The 17,146-nt window shown below is 46.0% G+C and overlaps 1 protein-coding gene across 1 annotated transcript; it reads right to left on the bottom strand.

Moving 5' to 3' along the window:
* Positions 1-7,131: 7,131 nt before the first annotated feature.
* On the bottom strand, positions 7,132-16,927 carry LOC115080254 (vomeronasal type-2 receptor 26-like). Its single transcript, XM_029584410.1, has 4 exons — positions 16,751-16,927; positions 16,322-16,450; positions 12,205-12,328; positions 7,132-8,054 (listed from the first exon to the last, which is right to left on the bottom strand). The coding sequence occupies exons 1-4, from the start codon at positions 16,925-16,927 to the stop codon at positions 7,132-7,134; spliced, it is 1,353 nt and encodes a 450-aa protein (XP_029440270.1).
* Between the last annotated feature and the right edge of the window lie 219 nt (positions 16,928-17,146).

Below are 17,146 nucleotides of genomic sequence, written 5' to 3'. Positions count from 1 at the left end.
GGGTTTGAAAGAGATAAGCAATCCGAGGCAAAAATGTCATTTTAAGAGCAGCAATTCTTCCCAACCACGTGAGAGTCAACCTATCCCATGCGTAGAGGTCCTTCTCCAGCTTTTGAATTAGGGGCAAATAATTTAAGTTGAATAACTCGGTGTACTCGAGGCCCAAGGTGACCCCTAAATATTTCACCGATCGTTTCGCCCAGACAAAGGGAAATTGAACTTTAAGTTGTGAAAGCTGCGTCGGGGATAATACAATTGGCAAGATTTCAGACTTATCTTTGTTAACCTTAAACCCTGAGACCTTACCATATGCCGCTAGAAGAGGCAATAAGCTCGCTAAAGAACGGGCAGGATCACTCAGGGTAAACAACACATCATCAGCATAAAGGGCTAATTTATACATTGTATCTCCAATATGAATCCCCTGAACCCCCTCTGCCTCTCTGATTCTGGTAGCTAAAGGTTCCAAGCATAACGCAAAAAGCAAAGGCGATAGAGGGCAGCCTTGCCGGGTTCCCCGCTGAACCTCGAAATTCTCTGAATACCCCCCATTTATCTTAATGCAAGCCGCCGGCGACCGATATAATTCCTGGACCCACGTTAGAAACCCCCCCCCTAACCCTACCTTTCGGAGCACCTGAAACAGGAATGGCCAATGAACCCTGTCAAAGGCCTTCTCGGCATCAACCCCGAATAAAACAGAGGGAATAGAGCCCTGTTTGGCGTAATGTATGATATTTACCACTTTGCGAATATTATCGCCCGCCATCCTGCCAGGCATGAAACCAGTTTGGTCATCATGAACTAAGGAGGTAATAACAAATTTTAAACGAGTGGCCAAAATCTTCGCTAATAATTTTAAATCAATATTTATAAGGGATATAGGTCTATAGGAGCTGCAAAGCAGCAGATCCTTTCCGGGTTTAGGTAATATGGTTATGCCCGCCACATTAGCCGCTGAGAGCATGGGAACTCCAGACCTCAGCGCATTGAACATAGCAGCCAAAGGGCTCACCAGCACATCCTTAAACTTCTTATAGAAAAGAGGGGTATAGCCATCCAACCCAGGGGCCTTTCCGGGTTTCAGCTCTGCTATAGCTGCCAATACTTCGGCAGAGGTAATATCCTGACCCATTCCCTCCGTCACAGAGTCCTCTAAGCACGGAAGCTGAACCCCATCTAAGTAACCCTGGATGTCCTCCTCCGAGGCATCATCCTCTCTAGAGTACAGATGGGCAAAAAACTCATTAAATTGTGCTCTTATCTCAGTCCCACTGGTTAACACCTCCCCCCCTGTGGACTTAATTTTGGTAATCTGAGACTGTGCAGTTCTAGACTTCAAAGTATGGGCTAACAGCTTCCCCGCCCGATTACCATGTTCATAATAGGTTTGCCGAGCGAGGTCTAGCTGATGAGCCCTCTCATCAGCATCTAGTTGTTGTAACTGATATCTAATATCTCCCAACTCCCGTAGCAATGTCTTAGAGGGCGACAATTTATGAGCCGCTTCCACTTGTCCTAGTTTGTCTCTCAAAACATTACTTTGTCTAAGCTTTTCCTTCTTCCTGTGAGAAGCTAGGGCAATAAACTTGCCCCTAAGGACTGCTTTCAGGCAATCCCATATCACCACCGGTGTAGTCTCCCCTGTATTATTAATAGTTAAGTACTCCTGGATAGCTAATCTAATATCACGTTCTGCCTCTTTATCTTTAATGATGGAATCATTCAGCCGCCAGAACCGGCGACCATTATCGGAGCCCATCGTACGAAAAGACCACCAAACAGGTGCATGGTCTGACCACGTAATTTGACCTATGCCGGCGTCTACGGTGTCCCCCAGCAATGATGACTCTATAAATAGGTAATCAATCCTGGTGTAGACCTCGTGTGCTCTCGAGAAATATGAATAGTCCCTACCCTTGGGATGGCGTTCCCGCCATATATCCACCACTTTCCATTTTGTAAGAAAAGTTTGTAACGCTCTGCTATCAATGGCAGAATAGTGTCCCATGCCTTTAGAGCAATCGAGTCGTTGATTACAGACCAGGTTAAAATCCCCCCCTATAATCAATCGTCCACAAGTGGAAAGGAGCAGTTGATCATCTATCCGCTGGAGAGTCTCCCTCTGCAATGTATTGGGATTATATACATTTACCAATGTATACAAAGTCTGATGAATATAGAGGGACACTATGATAAATCTCCCCTCAGGATCCCGGAATACAGATTCCAATTGCACCATAAGGTCCCGAGATATTAGTATCCCCACCCCAGTATACTTAGATTTCGGAGTACTAGCAGCTAATAGTATAAGGGGGAAACCCGCATGTTGCAGCAAGCCCTCGTGTCGTCTACGTAAATGTGTCTCTTGGAGAAATATAATGTCTGCCTTCAGCCGAAGTGCATCTTTAAACAAGCTATGCCGCTTGGCCGGGTGATTGAGACCCTTCACATTCATAGATACTAGTTTAATAGTCGCCATTTACACATCCACCTACCCCTCCCCATGCTTTTACCTCCATGCTCACCCCTGGCCCATGCAACCCTATGGAACACTACCCGGAATAACATATAGCTCTCCCACCTGACCAAAAACATAGCCAAAGAACTATCTTCCCCCAAATGAAAAAACCCTCTCCCCATCCTCACCCCCCCTCCCCCCTCCCTTTCACAATCTCCCCGCCAGTATAACATTGGCAGGAAACTACTGAGGTGAAGTGAAATCCCACTCCCCACCCAACATCCTAGCATCCTATAATAAACCAACATCACACAACTGAGAACCGAAGTACCAACTAAATGTCAGCAATAAATGTAAGACATCCCGAAGTAACAGCAGTCTCTTGACCGGTAGCCACACTCTCCTCTATAGGCTCACGCTAAGTGAGTCTAGCGGGAAAGAGCGCTCTGAGTGGAAATAAACCCAAGCATTGTGCCTGCCCTGTCCTGGCATAAGATCCAATAAGTCACTTCAAGTAGCGTTTGCAGAAGAGCCCTCAGTCAGTGTTATATTTGTCTCAGAAGAATTTCTTCGCAGCCGAGATCCCGAGGTCCCCTTCCGCTGCCACCGAGGGCGATCAGTGATTGTGGGTTTAGGAAGGCTATCTCCCCCCTCCGGAAGATTCAGGCCCTCCTCTGCCAAAACCGAAGCTGCTGCTGACGCCATCTTTATGAAGCGTGTACGGCCATCCTTAGTAAAAGCGAGGCCAGCGGGGTACACCCACCGATATCTCAGGTTTGCAGTACGAAGAAATGTTGTTATCGGTTGAAAGTCTCGTCGTCTTTGAAGCGTGGCCGCTGCTAAATCGTTGTAGACAGAAACACTGTGCCCTTCCCAGAGTATAGTGCCCAGCTTCCGGGCTTGTTGCATTATGGCGTCCTTCAGTCGAAAACTGTGCAGACATGCTATAATGTCCCTGGGTACATTGGCCCGCGGTGCCCGCATTGCCCTATGCGCTCGATCCAGAAGGATTTCATCAGCCGTAGTCTTGCCCGACTCTGAGCTAGGATTTAGGATAGTGGCACAAAGTCTCTGCACCACTAAAGTAACATCTGCGTACTCCTCCACTTCAGGGATACCACGCACCCGAATATTGGCGCGGCGTGAGCGATTCTCTAAATCCTCTAATTTAAGTTGTAGCTCCTCGTTTGATTTTTGAAGCGTCGTCACTTCTTGTCGAAGGGCCGAAGTTTCCACCATCTGTCCCTCGACTATACCTTCCACATCTTCAACCCTTCTGCCGAGATCACCAATTTCAGATCTAAACTCCGTCAGCGCCTCCTGCATATCCGTACGTATAGATTTAATATCAGTTTGAATCTCCCGGAACCAGTGCTGAAAGTCACGTTTGGTGGGTTCGGACGGCTCCACAGGTGGCCTCTCGTCTTTTCCAGCCCCCTCCTCACCAGCAACCGCCGCAGCAGTCTGCAACGTGGCGTCCGCCATTTCGTGGTCTCCCGGTTCGGGCTCTTCGCGCAAGGCCGCAAAACGCGAACCTCCGGGTTCGTATGAAAATGCTTTGAGGTCCGCGGTTTTTCTCCTGGGGTGCATCTAAAGGGATTTAGCCAACCCCTAGTGCCGTCCAGAATCAAAAATTCACCTCAGAAGAGCAAATAAAGCTTAAGGCAGGATGAATGGGAGCGGAGCTATCGCCTCAAACGTCCATGCTATTGGGATGACGTCACTTCCCCCCCTCAAACGTCCATGCTATTGGGATGACGTCACTTCCCCCTGAAGAATATCTTTTGTCTTCACGGACTCCCCAAGGAGATTGTATCTGATCGGGGACCACAGTTTTCCGCCAAGTATTGGCGTTCCTTGTGTCGAAAATTCAATATTACCCTGAATTATAAGTTGGCCTACTATCCTCAGGCCAATGGGCAGGCTGAGAGGACCAATCAGACCTTGAAGATATTTCTACGTTCCTACGTTAATGATCAGCAAGATAATTGGTCAGCGCTCCTCCCCTGGGCTGAGCTGTTGCACAACACTCATGTCGCAGCAGCTACCGACACATCTCCGTTTGCAGTAGTCTTCGGACCTTGATGCAGCCATTTTCTCACTATTGGTACACTTCCCCCTAATACTGTAGTTTTCAGAAGAAAGGACAGGTAAGAAAAGCTGTTTTTATTGGCCCCTCCAGGGATTATGGAGGTGTGTCCGAGAGAAGGCCTCATTTTATCATGTGTGATAATAGTCGCGATTTAAGATAATGACTGCTATGGCACGATAAAACACTTTTTCCACTCTACCACCAATCAAAAATGTGTTGTTATTTTCCATGTTAAATTCTTCATTATTATGCTTTATTTTTCTGCAAAATGTGGTAGGAGTCCCTAGCTTTTGCATTCTTATTATTATATTTACATACTAGTGATCAACACGATAAACATCATACATCTATCATGCATTAGCCGCCGTTTATTGTGCCATGAGGACCTAACAAAGGTTGATGTATGACCCAGTTGAATTGTAAATTCCTCTGGGAATATGGCAATATCCATAGTAGCTGAATATAATCCACTTTGAAGTGCCAAAAAACGTAATATAAAAAAAAGTCAGCCATACACTCCTTTTGCTATGTATATAGCCGGAATTGTAGCGTGACTATGGCCAATATGGCCTAAGCCATAGGCGCCGCTATCCGAAGGGCACCTTAGTGCTATTGGTGATTTCGCCCTAAGGAAGAGCATCACTGCGACCCTGCTGGAATCACCGGCAGGGCCTGCAGAGGAGGAGCAACACTGTGGCCCTGCCGGAATTGCCAGTGGGGCCTGGGGAAGAGGAGCAAAGCTGCGATCCTGCTAGAAGTGCAGGCATGGCCTTAGGAATGAGAGGATTGGCATGACTTGGTCTGCAGAAAGGAGCTCATAACAGAGCTGGGTCGACCCCAAGAAGAAGTGCTGTTGACTGTGAGGGATGAAAAAGTTGACTGCTGATGCTATTTCAATACGGGGGAGATAAGAGTGTGTCTCATGCATATTCATTGTGGATATTTTGAAACCACAACAGGTATAGGGTCACCAAGACAAGTACGGTAATGCTGGAAATGTGGACACTTAGGCAGAGGTGGAATTGGCACAACCTGCATGGAGGAGCCCTGCAAGTGCAGAGTCTGGCCAGGACAGTGGTCATTAGCCGCTCTTTTGGGGAAGCGCACGCTGGCTTGCAACTTACTTCTGCTCTGGAGGAGTAGTAAGTAATATAATACAACATTTAGGGAAAGGAAGGTTGGGTTAAGGGGTGGGAAGGAGAGGGAAAGAGATAGGAAGTGTAGTTAGGGGGGTAGGGAATTGGGGAAGGCCCAATTGCGTCGCTGCGCGTGTTTTATGAAAATTTGCCCCAGCTGCATGCGTCGCCCGCACATGCATGCGCGCATTTTAAAATCTGGCATGCATGTGCGCGCGGTCATCCAATTTTATAACATGTGCATACATGTGCGTGCTCTAGGAACCGCGCACACATGGACGCATACGCTCTGCTTTGAAAATCTACCCCATAGAGAGGAGGAGATGGATTCTAGGAGGGTAGCTCAGCCCTGATGTTCCTGCAGCATCTTGTTGCACTGAGGAGAGGATGGCTGCAGCAGCGTGGCATGGCTTCCTCCCGTGCTGTCAGAATGAAGCCATGCGGGGGCAATCAGAAGCAGCCGGGGTGATGCGGCATTGGAAGACCATGCGGCCAGGGCCAGCAGACAGATAAGGGGCCACGGGCCATGGAATGAGCTTTTGGTCCACCGAGTGTAACAGGTAAATCCCGGTTTACAGGATGAGAGAAAGAAATGGCTGTGAAAATGGATGAAGTGAACGTAAGGATGTAGTCTGGGTCACACAAACTTTGGATAGTGATTGCTCTATCAGACATGCCAAACGCCAAATGAGCTAGTGCTGCACTTTAAACAGTTAATGTAAATAACAAGAAGTGCAGGCCAAATTTTGTCGATCCAAAAGTTCATTTAATATGTAATCATATGGCAACTCCACTGTTCTGTTAAATGTACTATTCAAATACAGAGTAGGGGTCCCCCAACACAGACCCCGTGTTTCGCCCACTGGCTGCGTCAGGAAAGACAACACCGTTAAATCAAGTGTTCTGTAACAAAAAATATAAATGCATTTAAACACAGATCAACAACAACAAAGGGTAAAGCCAACAAAACAAATAGCTTGTAGAATAGTTTCACAATAAAGTCAAACAATCAAAGGCTAAATGAAACATACCTTATCAATATGTGGAAACAGAGTTGCAGGGAGTGCACTGAATTTACAGTGCAACCAGGATTTAAATGCCCTGAACAGTTTGGCGCAGAAAGGCACAGCCAATCACTGCGTGACAATGGGTAGCCAAACATTTGGCCTGCACTTCTCGTTATTTACATCTATCAGACATGCCACCATGCTTTATAAATTTTAAGGGAAGTGTTTACAATCTCAGGTAGAACTAGATTGGCAGAGATGATATTATTTCTACGTTCCAATGTTCAACTTCACAGAGGGGTCAATTTTTTATATCAGCTATGAGCAAAATTCTTTTCAATTTACTAGCGCTACTGCTACAAGAAAATGTATTTTCAGAAAAAAGATTACATCATGTGAACTGAGATATTTATTAATCAACATGCTACAATGCAATTACTTTGTTTTCATGAGGCTCCCTGTGGCTTTCCCCATTAGGAATTCCTTGGTGTTCATGTCTGGTCTGATTAGGATGATATAACATTTGGGGAAGAATATACAACCCAACAACCCAGCACTGGAGGTCAAAATTGCAAATATTTCCACAGCCACTGTGTATTTCCCTGTTGTGCTTAGATAAGCAGGAATGAAAGAGAGCCAGACAGCAATGAATATAAGCATGCTAAAGGTGATGAACTTAGCCTCATTAAAGCTGTCGGGCAACTTTCTAGCTAAAAACGCTACAATGAAGCTGATAGTAGACAACACACCCATGTATCCCAGCATGCAGTAGAATGCAACCAATGACCCTTCATTGCATTCAAGGACTATCTTTCCCATCTGGGATTTCATGTTCATTTGGTAAAATGGGGGAGCCATGATCAGCCAAGAGACACAGATGAGGACCTGGATCAGGCTGCAGGCTAATACCAGGGCATTGGACAGCCGTGGTCCCACCAATAACTTTAGGTTGCTGGTTGGCTTGGTGGCCTTGAAGGCTATGACCACCATGATGGTCTTGGCCAGGAGGCAAGAGATGCAGATGGCGAATACAATTCCAAATGTCATCTGTTTCACCATGCATGTCAATGTAGTGGGGTGGCCTATGAATATTAAAGAGCACCCGAAGGACAGGATGAGGGCTAATAACAGGAGGTAGCTGAGTTCACGGTTGTTTGCTTTCACAACTGGTGTGTTACGGTTCTGGATGAAGATAACAAGGATAGTGGCTGGCATCAGGGCACCAAGCACAGAGATAACTGCCAGGACCATGCCCAAGGGTTCTAGATAGGACAGAAATTCGATGGTCTTCTTCTGGCATGCATCTTGTCTCTTGGTTGGCCATTGGTCTTCTGGGCACTTCATACACTCCTTGGCATCTGTAAGAAGAAGCAATTCCAGATCTGGCTATGATGAGGATAATCATAATGGGAGTATCATTCATCTTTAGAGATTCTTTATCTTTTCCCATCTTCTTTGTATCTATCAGCTTGTTGACATATAAGATATATCTATGTAGCCTGATTGTGGAGGCATTATTATTTTGTTTATAATTTATTATGATTGAATTTAAGTTGTAGTTTTTTCAATGTAACTTGCTTGTGGAGGCTTTCTATTTTGAATCCTGCATTCAGTATTCATTTACAAATTGAAAGGTAATTTGTAAATTAATAAGTTAGATTAAACTTTGGCAAATTAAAAAAGGCTTATTGTCCAGCTGGTGAAATCCATACAATAAAGTCTAAATGGACACATTATACCTTGAATGTTTTACTGTAGAACTTCATGTACAAAAGGCTTGCAATATTTGTTCCCTCACTAGTCTCATGAAAGGAAAAATACTTTCAAATGTGTTATTTTTCTATTTAACCATCCAATAGAACTGAGATAATGAATATTATCTGACACCCAATGAAATTTCAACATGTAACACATATTAATGAACCCAATACTCGTGTCTCTCCCCCTGTCTGACCCTCAGACTCATTCCCTGTCTCATCACATATTTGCAAGTTTGCTGATGTTTACTCTCATGTAGCCTTCCAGACCCCTTTAGTCTATCAGTCATTGCCACTGTGTTTCCCAAGGATGTGTAGGTTTGCATATTGTGTGTCAGATGATGGAGATCACTCCCTGATGGCTACTGGTGTATCAAAATCAGACCCCTCCAAAAGACAGATAACACCATACATATGATAGATATAGATTGTTATCTTCTAGTTCTTCATAGGTCTCTTTTTGAAGATATCACACCATAAATTACTTAAGATCTACAAACCTTTGAGGGACTTCATCTCAAGAAACATCACAAGAGATATAATTATGTTTAGTGCATTCAAACATTCAGTAAGATGGTGTAAACCTTATTAAGGAAGGATACCACAAACTACTTACACTCAGACATCTTAAACCTTTCCTTTCACAGGATGATTTCAGAACAGTCCTGCAACTACTCATCTTCGCCAACCTTGACTACTGCAATGCCCTACTCCTTGGCCTACCACTCGCAACCATCCATCCGCTCCAAATCCTACAGAACACAGCCGCCAGAATCCTAACATTAACAAAAAAACATGAGCACATTACTCCAACTCTCATATCACTACACTGGCTCCCAATAAAATACCGAATAGACTACAAAGTACTAACAATTCTGCATAAACTAATCATAGGACAACAAACCAACTGGCTAAGCAAAACCATCAAACTCCATGCACCAAAACGGGACTTTCGCTCAACGAATAAAGGCCTCCTCAAAATCCCTCACGCCAGAACCACACAACTAAATACAACCTGTGAGAGAGCCATATCCATCGCCAGCCCCACACTATGGAACTCACTCCCAATCGAATTAAGAACTCAACCCAACATAAAAACCTTCAAAAAAGATCTGAAAACCTGTCTTTTCACCAAAGCCTACTCAAACTCACACTACCAACCGCACTGCCAGACACCTACGCAACTCAACATCAAGAAACACCCTTCCATACCATGAACATCAACATATCTACTACCATTCGAAGCTTTAAGACATTTATTTTAACTAACCTCAAACGTATATCTAAGCATATCTTAATGATACCTTTGAACCTGGAAAGCCTGTTTTACTAACCTACTGTATAACTCATCCCAGTTACATATCTACCTAATTACCTTATCTTGTAACCCCACCCTATGTTTATTAGAACATGTTGTTTTAACTAACACACAAATCCTGAAACTGTAAACCGATATGATGGCAATATGTTGTGATGATGTTTATCTAACACATTTCCCGATAACTGTAAACCGTTCTGATGGCAAAACCGAATGACGGTATACAAAACACAATAAATAAATAAATAAATTTTTTTAGGCGAGCTTTTGGCAATGAAGAGGGATTAATTTCCTGTTTGTAACTAAGGAATTACACCTTCCTGCAGTCTTCCTTTTCACATCAGTGTTTGTAAGCATGGTTTCTTTTGACAATGCTCTCTGCGTTTCTACTAAGTTGGTGCTTCAACTAAGTTTGACTAAGGCCAATGTTTGGTATGTAATTCAATTTTTCATTTATTGATATCAGTTGGAAGATATCTTTTTCTTATGTATGTTTCTTGTACCCCACTGAGTATTTGGATTGCAAATGTAAATGTTTTTTTGAAATAAATAAATAAATAAATAAATAAATAAAACACAAGGTAATTCTTCACTAGAAAATCTACTTTTTATGATTTTCATAAATATGCTGGAACATGTTGGTCTTTAAAAATTTGCTCGGAACTGTAACTGCATACCCTATAATACTTTTGTCTTTAAACTGACCTAGACAGAACCATTGTACCCTCTAATTGTTGTGAACCTGCCCGTGACGCGCATGGACAGGCCCCCTACCTTCCGCGACCAGTCGGGCCGCTGACGCTGTACCCTCGCGGCAAGCCATGCCTCTGCGTCCTGGCTCCCCCGCGGTCCTGGTGCTGCCGTCGGGAGCCTTCCTCCATGGCTGAAGCTGCCGCTTCTGCTCCTCCCAACACATCCTCTTCATGGCTGGTGCCACTGCCGGGGTCTCCAGATGGCAGGGAAGCCATCCCTGCCAATGCCTGCTTCTGCCGGTGCCTCTGCTCTATTCAAGCAGCAGGGAGCCACTCCTCGTTGGGCCTTCCACTTAGCAGGGACACTGCCAGCATCACTGTCTCTCTCCTGCTCACCATAGGTGCGGGCGTGCGCCTCCCGTTGGTATTTAAAGGGCCAGCGGTGGGAAAAGCCCCGCGGCTCTTGAAGATGATGTCATCCACCAGTCCTGTGCCAGTCTCTCGTGGCCTTCGCAAGGAGCCAGTTCGCTCCTGGATGTCCAGACCTTCGCTCCAGGAGTCTTCTGTGGTCCATCGCTTCTTCAAGATCCTGTGTTTCCTGTTGCGGCTCCTTTGTCTTCGTCTGAGCCTTCGTTCCTAATGTTCCATGTCCAGATGTCCCACTGTCCTGTGAGTTCGTTCCTGAAAGCCTTTATGTTCCAGTAATCCTGTTCTACATCTTGATGTTCCAGACGCTCCGTGTTCCTGTTGCCTTGATCCTGATGCCCCTGTCTTCACTTCTGCATCCAGTTTCTAGGTTCCTTGTACCCACCTTTCCTGGTGTGCCACGTCGTGGTCCGTGACCAGCCCATGGGATAGCTGTGTAGGGCGCTTTCTGGTACAAGGCCTCCTTCTCTACTGCAGCGCAAGCCTCCGGAAGACTTCTGTCTTAGCTTGTTCCTGCGTATCTTATTCCCGGTCTACGGAGTCCCTTTGTGTCTGCATCCATCCATGCCCAAGACTCTGCCAGTACCTGCTCCACATCAGCATGGAGCACGACCAGCCACAGGCAGCTGTGTAGGGTGTGCACCCGTGCAGGCCTCTACGGAATCTTTGCCATTTTTCAGCTTCAATCTCCATTATCTCGTCTGGAGTCTGCTTCGCATCCAGCGTGGTCCGTGACCAGCCCAGGATATGGCTGTGTAGGGCGCGTTATGAGGCAGTGTTCACCTAGTGCTTTCACCTATCTTCTGAATCCTTGCTTGAAGCTCCTGAGTATCCAAGTCCTCGCCTGAGTCTTCGTCTGAGAATCCAAGTCCTTGTCTAGTATCCGAGTCTATATCTGAATCCTCTGAGTTTACGAGTCTTCGTCTGTCTTCATGTTCCTGCCCTCAGCCTCTGTCTGGCCTCATGCACTCGTCGTTCCCAAGCAGCGGGTCCGAAAGGGCTTTTGAGTGGCTGGAAGGCTACTCTCGTGACCAGCATTGCATTGCTGGGTCACACTGGTGCATGTAGGTCCAGCGGAGGCCGGGCCCGGCCTTGTTCCTATTCTGGATTCCATTGCTTGTCTTCAGTCCAGCCTTGCTCGGGCATGCCCCACCTGCCTCGGCACCTCTTCAGAGTTCCTCTTGGGTCTAGCCATGGTCCAATAACACACATTCTCCTTGGAAGTGGAACTGCTCTCCTAGTGCTTCCTAACACTAATACCATCCCTCCATCCTACTAAATATGCTCACTACTGAGTGGACTTAATAGCACTCACCGGTTTGGTTACTAAACTCTTCTTTGGAGCAGGGGATGCAGTCAAAGCAGCAGGCAGGTTGCCCTTCCAGAATGGCCTTCCGGAACCCAGGACCACAGCTCTCACTGCAGACAGAGACAGGAGCCTTAACACAGAGAAATGTGGAGGGGGACAGAGCAAATTTGTCTATTAATAATGTACCAAGAGGCTCTTTATTTCAGATAAGAGTGGTGTATAAGATTAGACACAAAATGGAAAAGGTGAAAAAAAAATGACTGGAAAAGTGATGTGAGGGGATGGAAGCAGTTGAGATAAGGGTTGCTAAAATGCTAAAAGGCCTGAAACAGAAACTCCGAAAAGAGGATCTTAAGGCACACAAAATGAATTTGCTGTAGGAAAGAGGGGAATGTGAGGATATGATAGAAACATCAAATATGTGTCAGGCTTCAATTGTACAGTGTGGTGAAATCTTGCATAGAAAAATAACTTCAAGTTTAATGCCCCCCTTTGTGTGTGCAACCCTCCCTCTTTCAGTGGCTGAGTATGACAATTTGATGTTTTAGGTACTCAGGTACCAAAGAGTGGGGGTCAGTTAAGAGGAATACTCTCCTCCCAGTCAGGGCACCTAACCAGGACTAAAGGGTTAAAATCCACCTGTACATCCCTCAGGGGTAGAGGGGGATGGGAGACATTTAAGAGGAAGTAATCGAATGAGAACACAAGAATTGTGCAAATAACATTTAAAATGTAATGCGTTAGAATCAATTATTAATGAATCTTTCAAATAAATTATGGGCCGGATTTTAAAAGGGTTTAGCACGCCGGGCCTATTTTCGAAAGGCCCGGCGACACGCATAAAGCCCCGGGATGGTGTAAGTCCCGGGGCTTTACTAAAGGGGCGGGGGCATGGGTGGGGCTAGGGGCGGGGTCAGGCTCCCCGCACAGTGGCCATATTTGCTGCTGTGCCGGGGATCGCGGGCTGGCCAACTGCCTCGAGGCAGGCGCAAAAGGTAAAATAAAGGTCGGGGGGTTAGAGTAGGGCTGGGGGGGAAAGGTTAGGGGAAGGTGTGGGAAGGTCAGGCTTGGGGGAACGGGAAAAGGCAGCACGGCTTGGCATGTGCAAGGTGCACAATTGTGCATCCCCTTGCGCGCGCCAACCTAGGATTTTATAAGTTCCGTGCGCCTGCGCCTGCGCGTTATACAATCTGGTGTACATGTGCACGCGCTGAGTAGAGTGAGCACATGTACGCCCGCGTGCAACCTTTTAAAATCTACCCCTATGCGTTTTAATAAAGTACTTCTGTTTTTTCATTTTTTAGCAAACAATACTTTTTTCTAATCACATTTAGTGTATATATAACAATAAATTCTAGAACTTTCTTACATGGAGCAAAGAACTCCAGAGTCCAGGATTCTAGTAAGTAACACAGTCAGAGAAGAGTCTTTCTATGCAATTGTAACTTTTGTTTCTTTTATGTCTCATAAATGAATCTATAGGAATTGATTGTGTTTTTCTTTCTCTTTTATGTTTCCTGGGATTAAGTGTGAATACGTCCTCCTCCTTCAGAAGCCTTCCTGGCTAAGCATCTTTGCTTTTCATACTTTTTCAGTCATTGTTCTCTCTTTTCTGATTTGTTCTCTCTTGTTTCTAATAAACAGGCCTTCTTTTATTTTTAGCTGCAGTGCACACACTCAACATTATTTTTCCTTTTTGGATTTCTCTTGTGTTCTTTGAATTTGTTGCTAGTGTTCGGATTTTCATGTTACTCTTACTGTCGCAGCTCTATACATAATGCCTCACTCTTTATAAAATCAATAAGGAAAGCTGACTCCCTGGGTCCGACAGTTCTTCTGAACGCTAAACTTGTTTCCCAGGTTGCTGTGCCCTTGTCAGCTTGTTGGACTTTTACACTAACTACAGAAAAACAGAGGATAATTATGTTTTCCCTAACTAAATTCTGGTCAAGAAGAATAGTGGGTAACCAATTCATTTCTTTCAGAGAAAACTTACACTGTGTTACCTGAGTTCACCTGTTTCTTTTCAATTTCTTTCTCTTTATCTCTAAAGGGATGCTTTCTTACTTAACTCACCTGTTTGGAAGCAATGAGGGTTTTAGTCTCCCAGACCAAGGACATTTTTCTTTACTTTTCTTTGAACCCCCGGTTAGAGCTCAAAGTTTACAATAAGATCTTGTAGGATGAAAGTACAAGCTCTTTTCTCAAACTCCGAGCCATTTATCAAAGAAAGTTTATTTTTTCCCATTTTATCTTTACTGGCTTTTATACAAATTGTACAAAAAAACATGTTCAGGAAAAGAAAAGGAATTGAGCCAGGAAATATCAAGAAAAAAATCAACAGAAAAATATTAGGGGTAAATTTTCAAAACCTTACGTGCATAAAGGCCCGGCCATGCGCGTAAATCCCTGGGACGCGAGTAAGTCCCAGGGCCTCGGGAAAGGGTTGGGGAGGGGGCGGGGGATCTCGTGCCGGCAGGGTGCCAGCGCATGCAACTTGTTCCTGCCTCGAGGCAGGAGCAAATGGTAAGACAAGGATTTGGGGGGAAGTTAGTATAGGGCTAGGGGGTGGGAAGGTAGGGGAAGGGGTAGGAAGGTTAGTATGGGGGGAGGGAACTGCGGAAGGCCACAGGCGTCGGCGCATGCAGGTTGCACAAATGTTCACCCCCTTGTGCGCGCCGACCCCTGATTTTATAACATGCACGCATCGGCGCGCGCAAGTTATAAAATTGCACATCCATGTGTGCACACTGGGTAGCGTGCACACATGGATGCGCGCACACGCAAGTTTTTAAAATCTACCTCTTGATGTTTATAATATTCAATTTCTCCAAATCCACATTATGGAGCCTTCGCAAAAAAATACACACAAATAAAATATTGCTAAATCTAATATTTTGCTGTCAATTAAAGATCACAACAATCCCTAAATCACATATACTTCCTATATTATGGGTGGATTTATATTAGTAGTATAGGAGTACAGCAGGAGTCAAAACTTTGTTTTGACAGGTGGCCATGCCCACTTCAGTTTTAATCACTGCCCACTTGCACGCCCTTAACCAATCAGAGTTTACCTTTGGGTTAAGCCCCACCCCTTTCCTCACTCTATACCCACTCCTTTGTTGACATCCATCATAGCCCATAACCCCACCCCCTTTTTGATGATTTCACTTCCGGTCACGCCCCCTGTTTAGCCTTTGTGGATGATGCAGACCAGAACCAGAAATACATTTTTCAACATGGTAGCAGGTGCCTGTAGACCCCAAAAGGAACATTGGTTCTTACCTGCTAATTTTTGTTCCTGTAGTACCACAGATCAGTCCAGGACAGCTGGGGTTTGCCTCCCCACCAGCAGATGGAGACAGAAGAAGAATTTGCGGACTCTGTCCTATACCCCTGAGGTGCCACCTAGTGTCTGCCAGTATGATTCAGTACCCAAGCAGAAATAAAGATACAAAAAACCATAACTACCAACCATAAAAAGCCACCTCCCTCGCAGAGCAGAGGATATGAAACACTACATAAACCGCATGAACGAATAAAATATGTCGACAACAGACGGAGCCCCAAAAGGGACAGACAATAAAACTTGCATAGAAGTTGACCAGACACCAGCCGAGCGGGCTCTCCATCGTTTTCCTGGGCAGGCGTCTGGACTGATCCGTGGTACTACAGGAACGAAAATTAGCATTTAAGAACCAATTTTCCTTTCCCTGTATGTACCCGGATCAGTCCAGGTCAGCTGGGATGTACCAAAGCTTTCTTAACCAGGGTGGGACTGAGAGAGTCCCGCTCGAAGCACACTGGCCCCAAAGGAACCGGGTTCCGGAACCCAGACATCAAGTCGGTAATGTCTCGCAAAGGTATGCGGAGACCGCCAGGTGGCCGCCCTACAAATTTCCTGTGGCGACACCTGCTGGCACTCCGCCCAAGAAGTCGACTGCGAACGAGTAGAATGAGCCTTAAGGCCAGAAGGAAGTGGACGACCCTGAACCAGGTAAGCAGAGGAAATCGCCTCCTTCAACCATCGGGCAATCGTTGACTTAGACGCCTTCTGCCCTTTTCTGGGCCCACTCCACAGCACGAAAAGGTGATCCGAAAGCCGAAAACCGTTCGTCACCTCTAAGTAGCACAACAGAGCTCTCTTCATGTCCAACTTCTGCAACTCCTTTGCCTCTGGAGAAGAAGAGTCTACCCCCGCAAAGGAAGGAAGTTCCACGGACTGGTTCACATGAAAAGAGGACACCACCTTCGGGAGAAAAGAGGGAACGGTTCTCAAGGAGACTCCCGCCTCGGATATCCGCAAGAAAGGCTCCCTGCACGATAAGGCCTGCAGCTCGGACACCCGCCTAGCGGAAGAAACCGCCACCAGAAAAACAGTCTTCAAGGTCACCCGTTGCAAGCGTTCAAAAGGAGCCGAACAAAGCGCTTTGAGTACCAGGTTCAACCTCTATGAAGGACAAGGACTCCGGACCGGAGGGCGAAGGTGCTTAGCGCCCTGTAAAAAGCGAACCACATCCGGGTGAGAGGCTAGAGGCACCCCCTGCACCTTTCCTCGAAAACTGCCCAGGGCCACCACCTGCACCCGCAGCGAATTGAATGCCAAACCCTTGGCTAGGTCTGCCTGTAAGAAATCCAGAACTTCTGGAATAGACGCCTTGGCGGGCTGCACACAGTGGTCGATACACCAGGACTCAAACACTCCCCAGACTCGGACATACGCCATAGACGTAGAAGTCTTGCGGGAACGTAAGAGCGTGGCCACCACCGCATCAGAGTAACCCTTACTCTTCTACTGGCGCCTTTCATAAGCCATGCTGCTAGACAAAAGCGATCTGCCTCTGTGAAACAGACGGGCCCCTGCCACAGTATCATGGGAGACAGTTGAAACCTCAGTGGACCGTCTACTGCCAGAGCCAAAAGATCCGCAAACCACGGGCGCCTT

Source organism: Rhinatrema bivittatum, chromosome 19 (assembly GCF_901001135.1).
Source record: "Rhinatrema bivittatum chromosome 19, aRhiBiv1.1, whole genome shotgun sequence".
Lineage (NCBI taxonomy): Eukaryota > Metazoa > Chordata > Amphibia > Gymnophiona > Rhinatrematidae > Rhinatrema > Rhinatrema bivittatum.
The sequence above is the reverse complement of the archived record's forward strand: the minus strand, read 5'-3'. Positions and strand labels throughout refer to the sequence as shown.

What these genes read in the sequence shown, in the direction of transcription:
- LOC115080254 (XM_029584410.1), bottom strand. Translation starts at nt 16,927, where the DNA reads ATGGCGTATGTCCGAGTCTGGGGAGTGTTTGAGTCCTGGTGTATCGAC. An exon ending in CTCTGTTGTGCTACTTAGAG is followed by an intron (nt 12,329 to 16,321) that starts GTGACGAACGGT and finishes CTCTGTGTTAAG; the next exon opens with GCTCCTGTCTCTGTCTGCAG. An exon ending in AGAGTTTAGTAACCAAACCG is followed by an intron (nt 8,055 to 12,204) that starts GTGAGTGCTATT and finishes TTCTTCTTACAG; the next exon opens with ATGCCAAGGAGTGTATGAAG.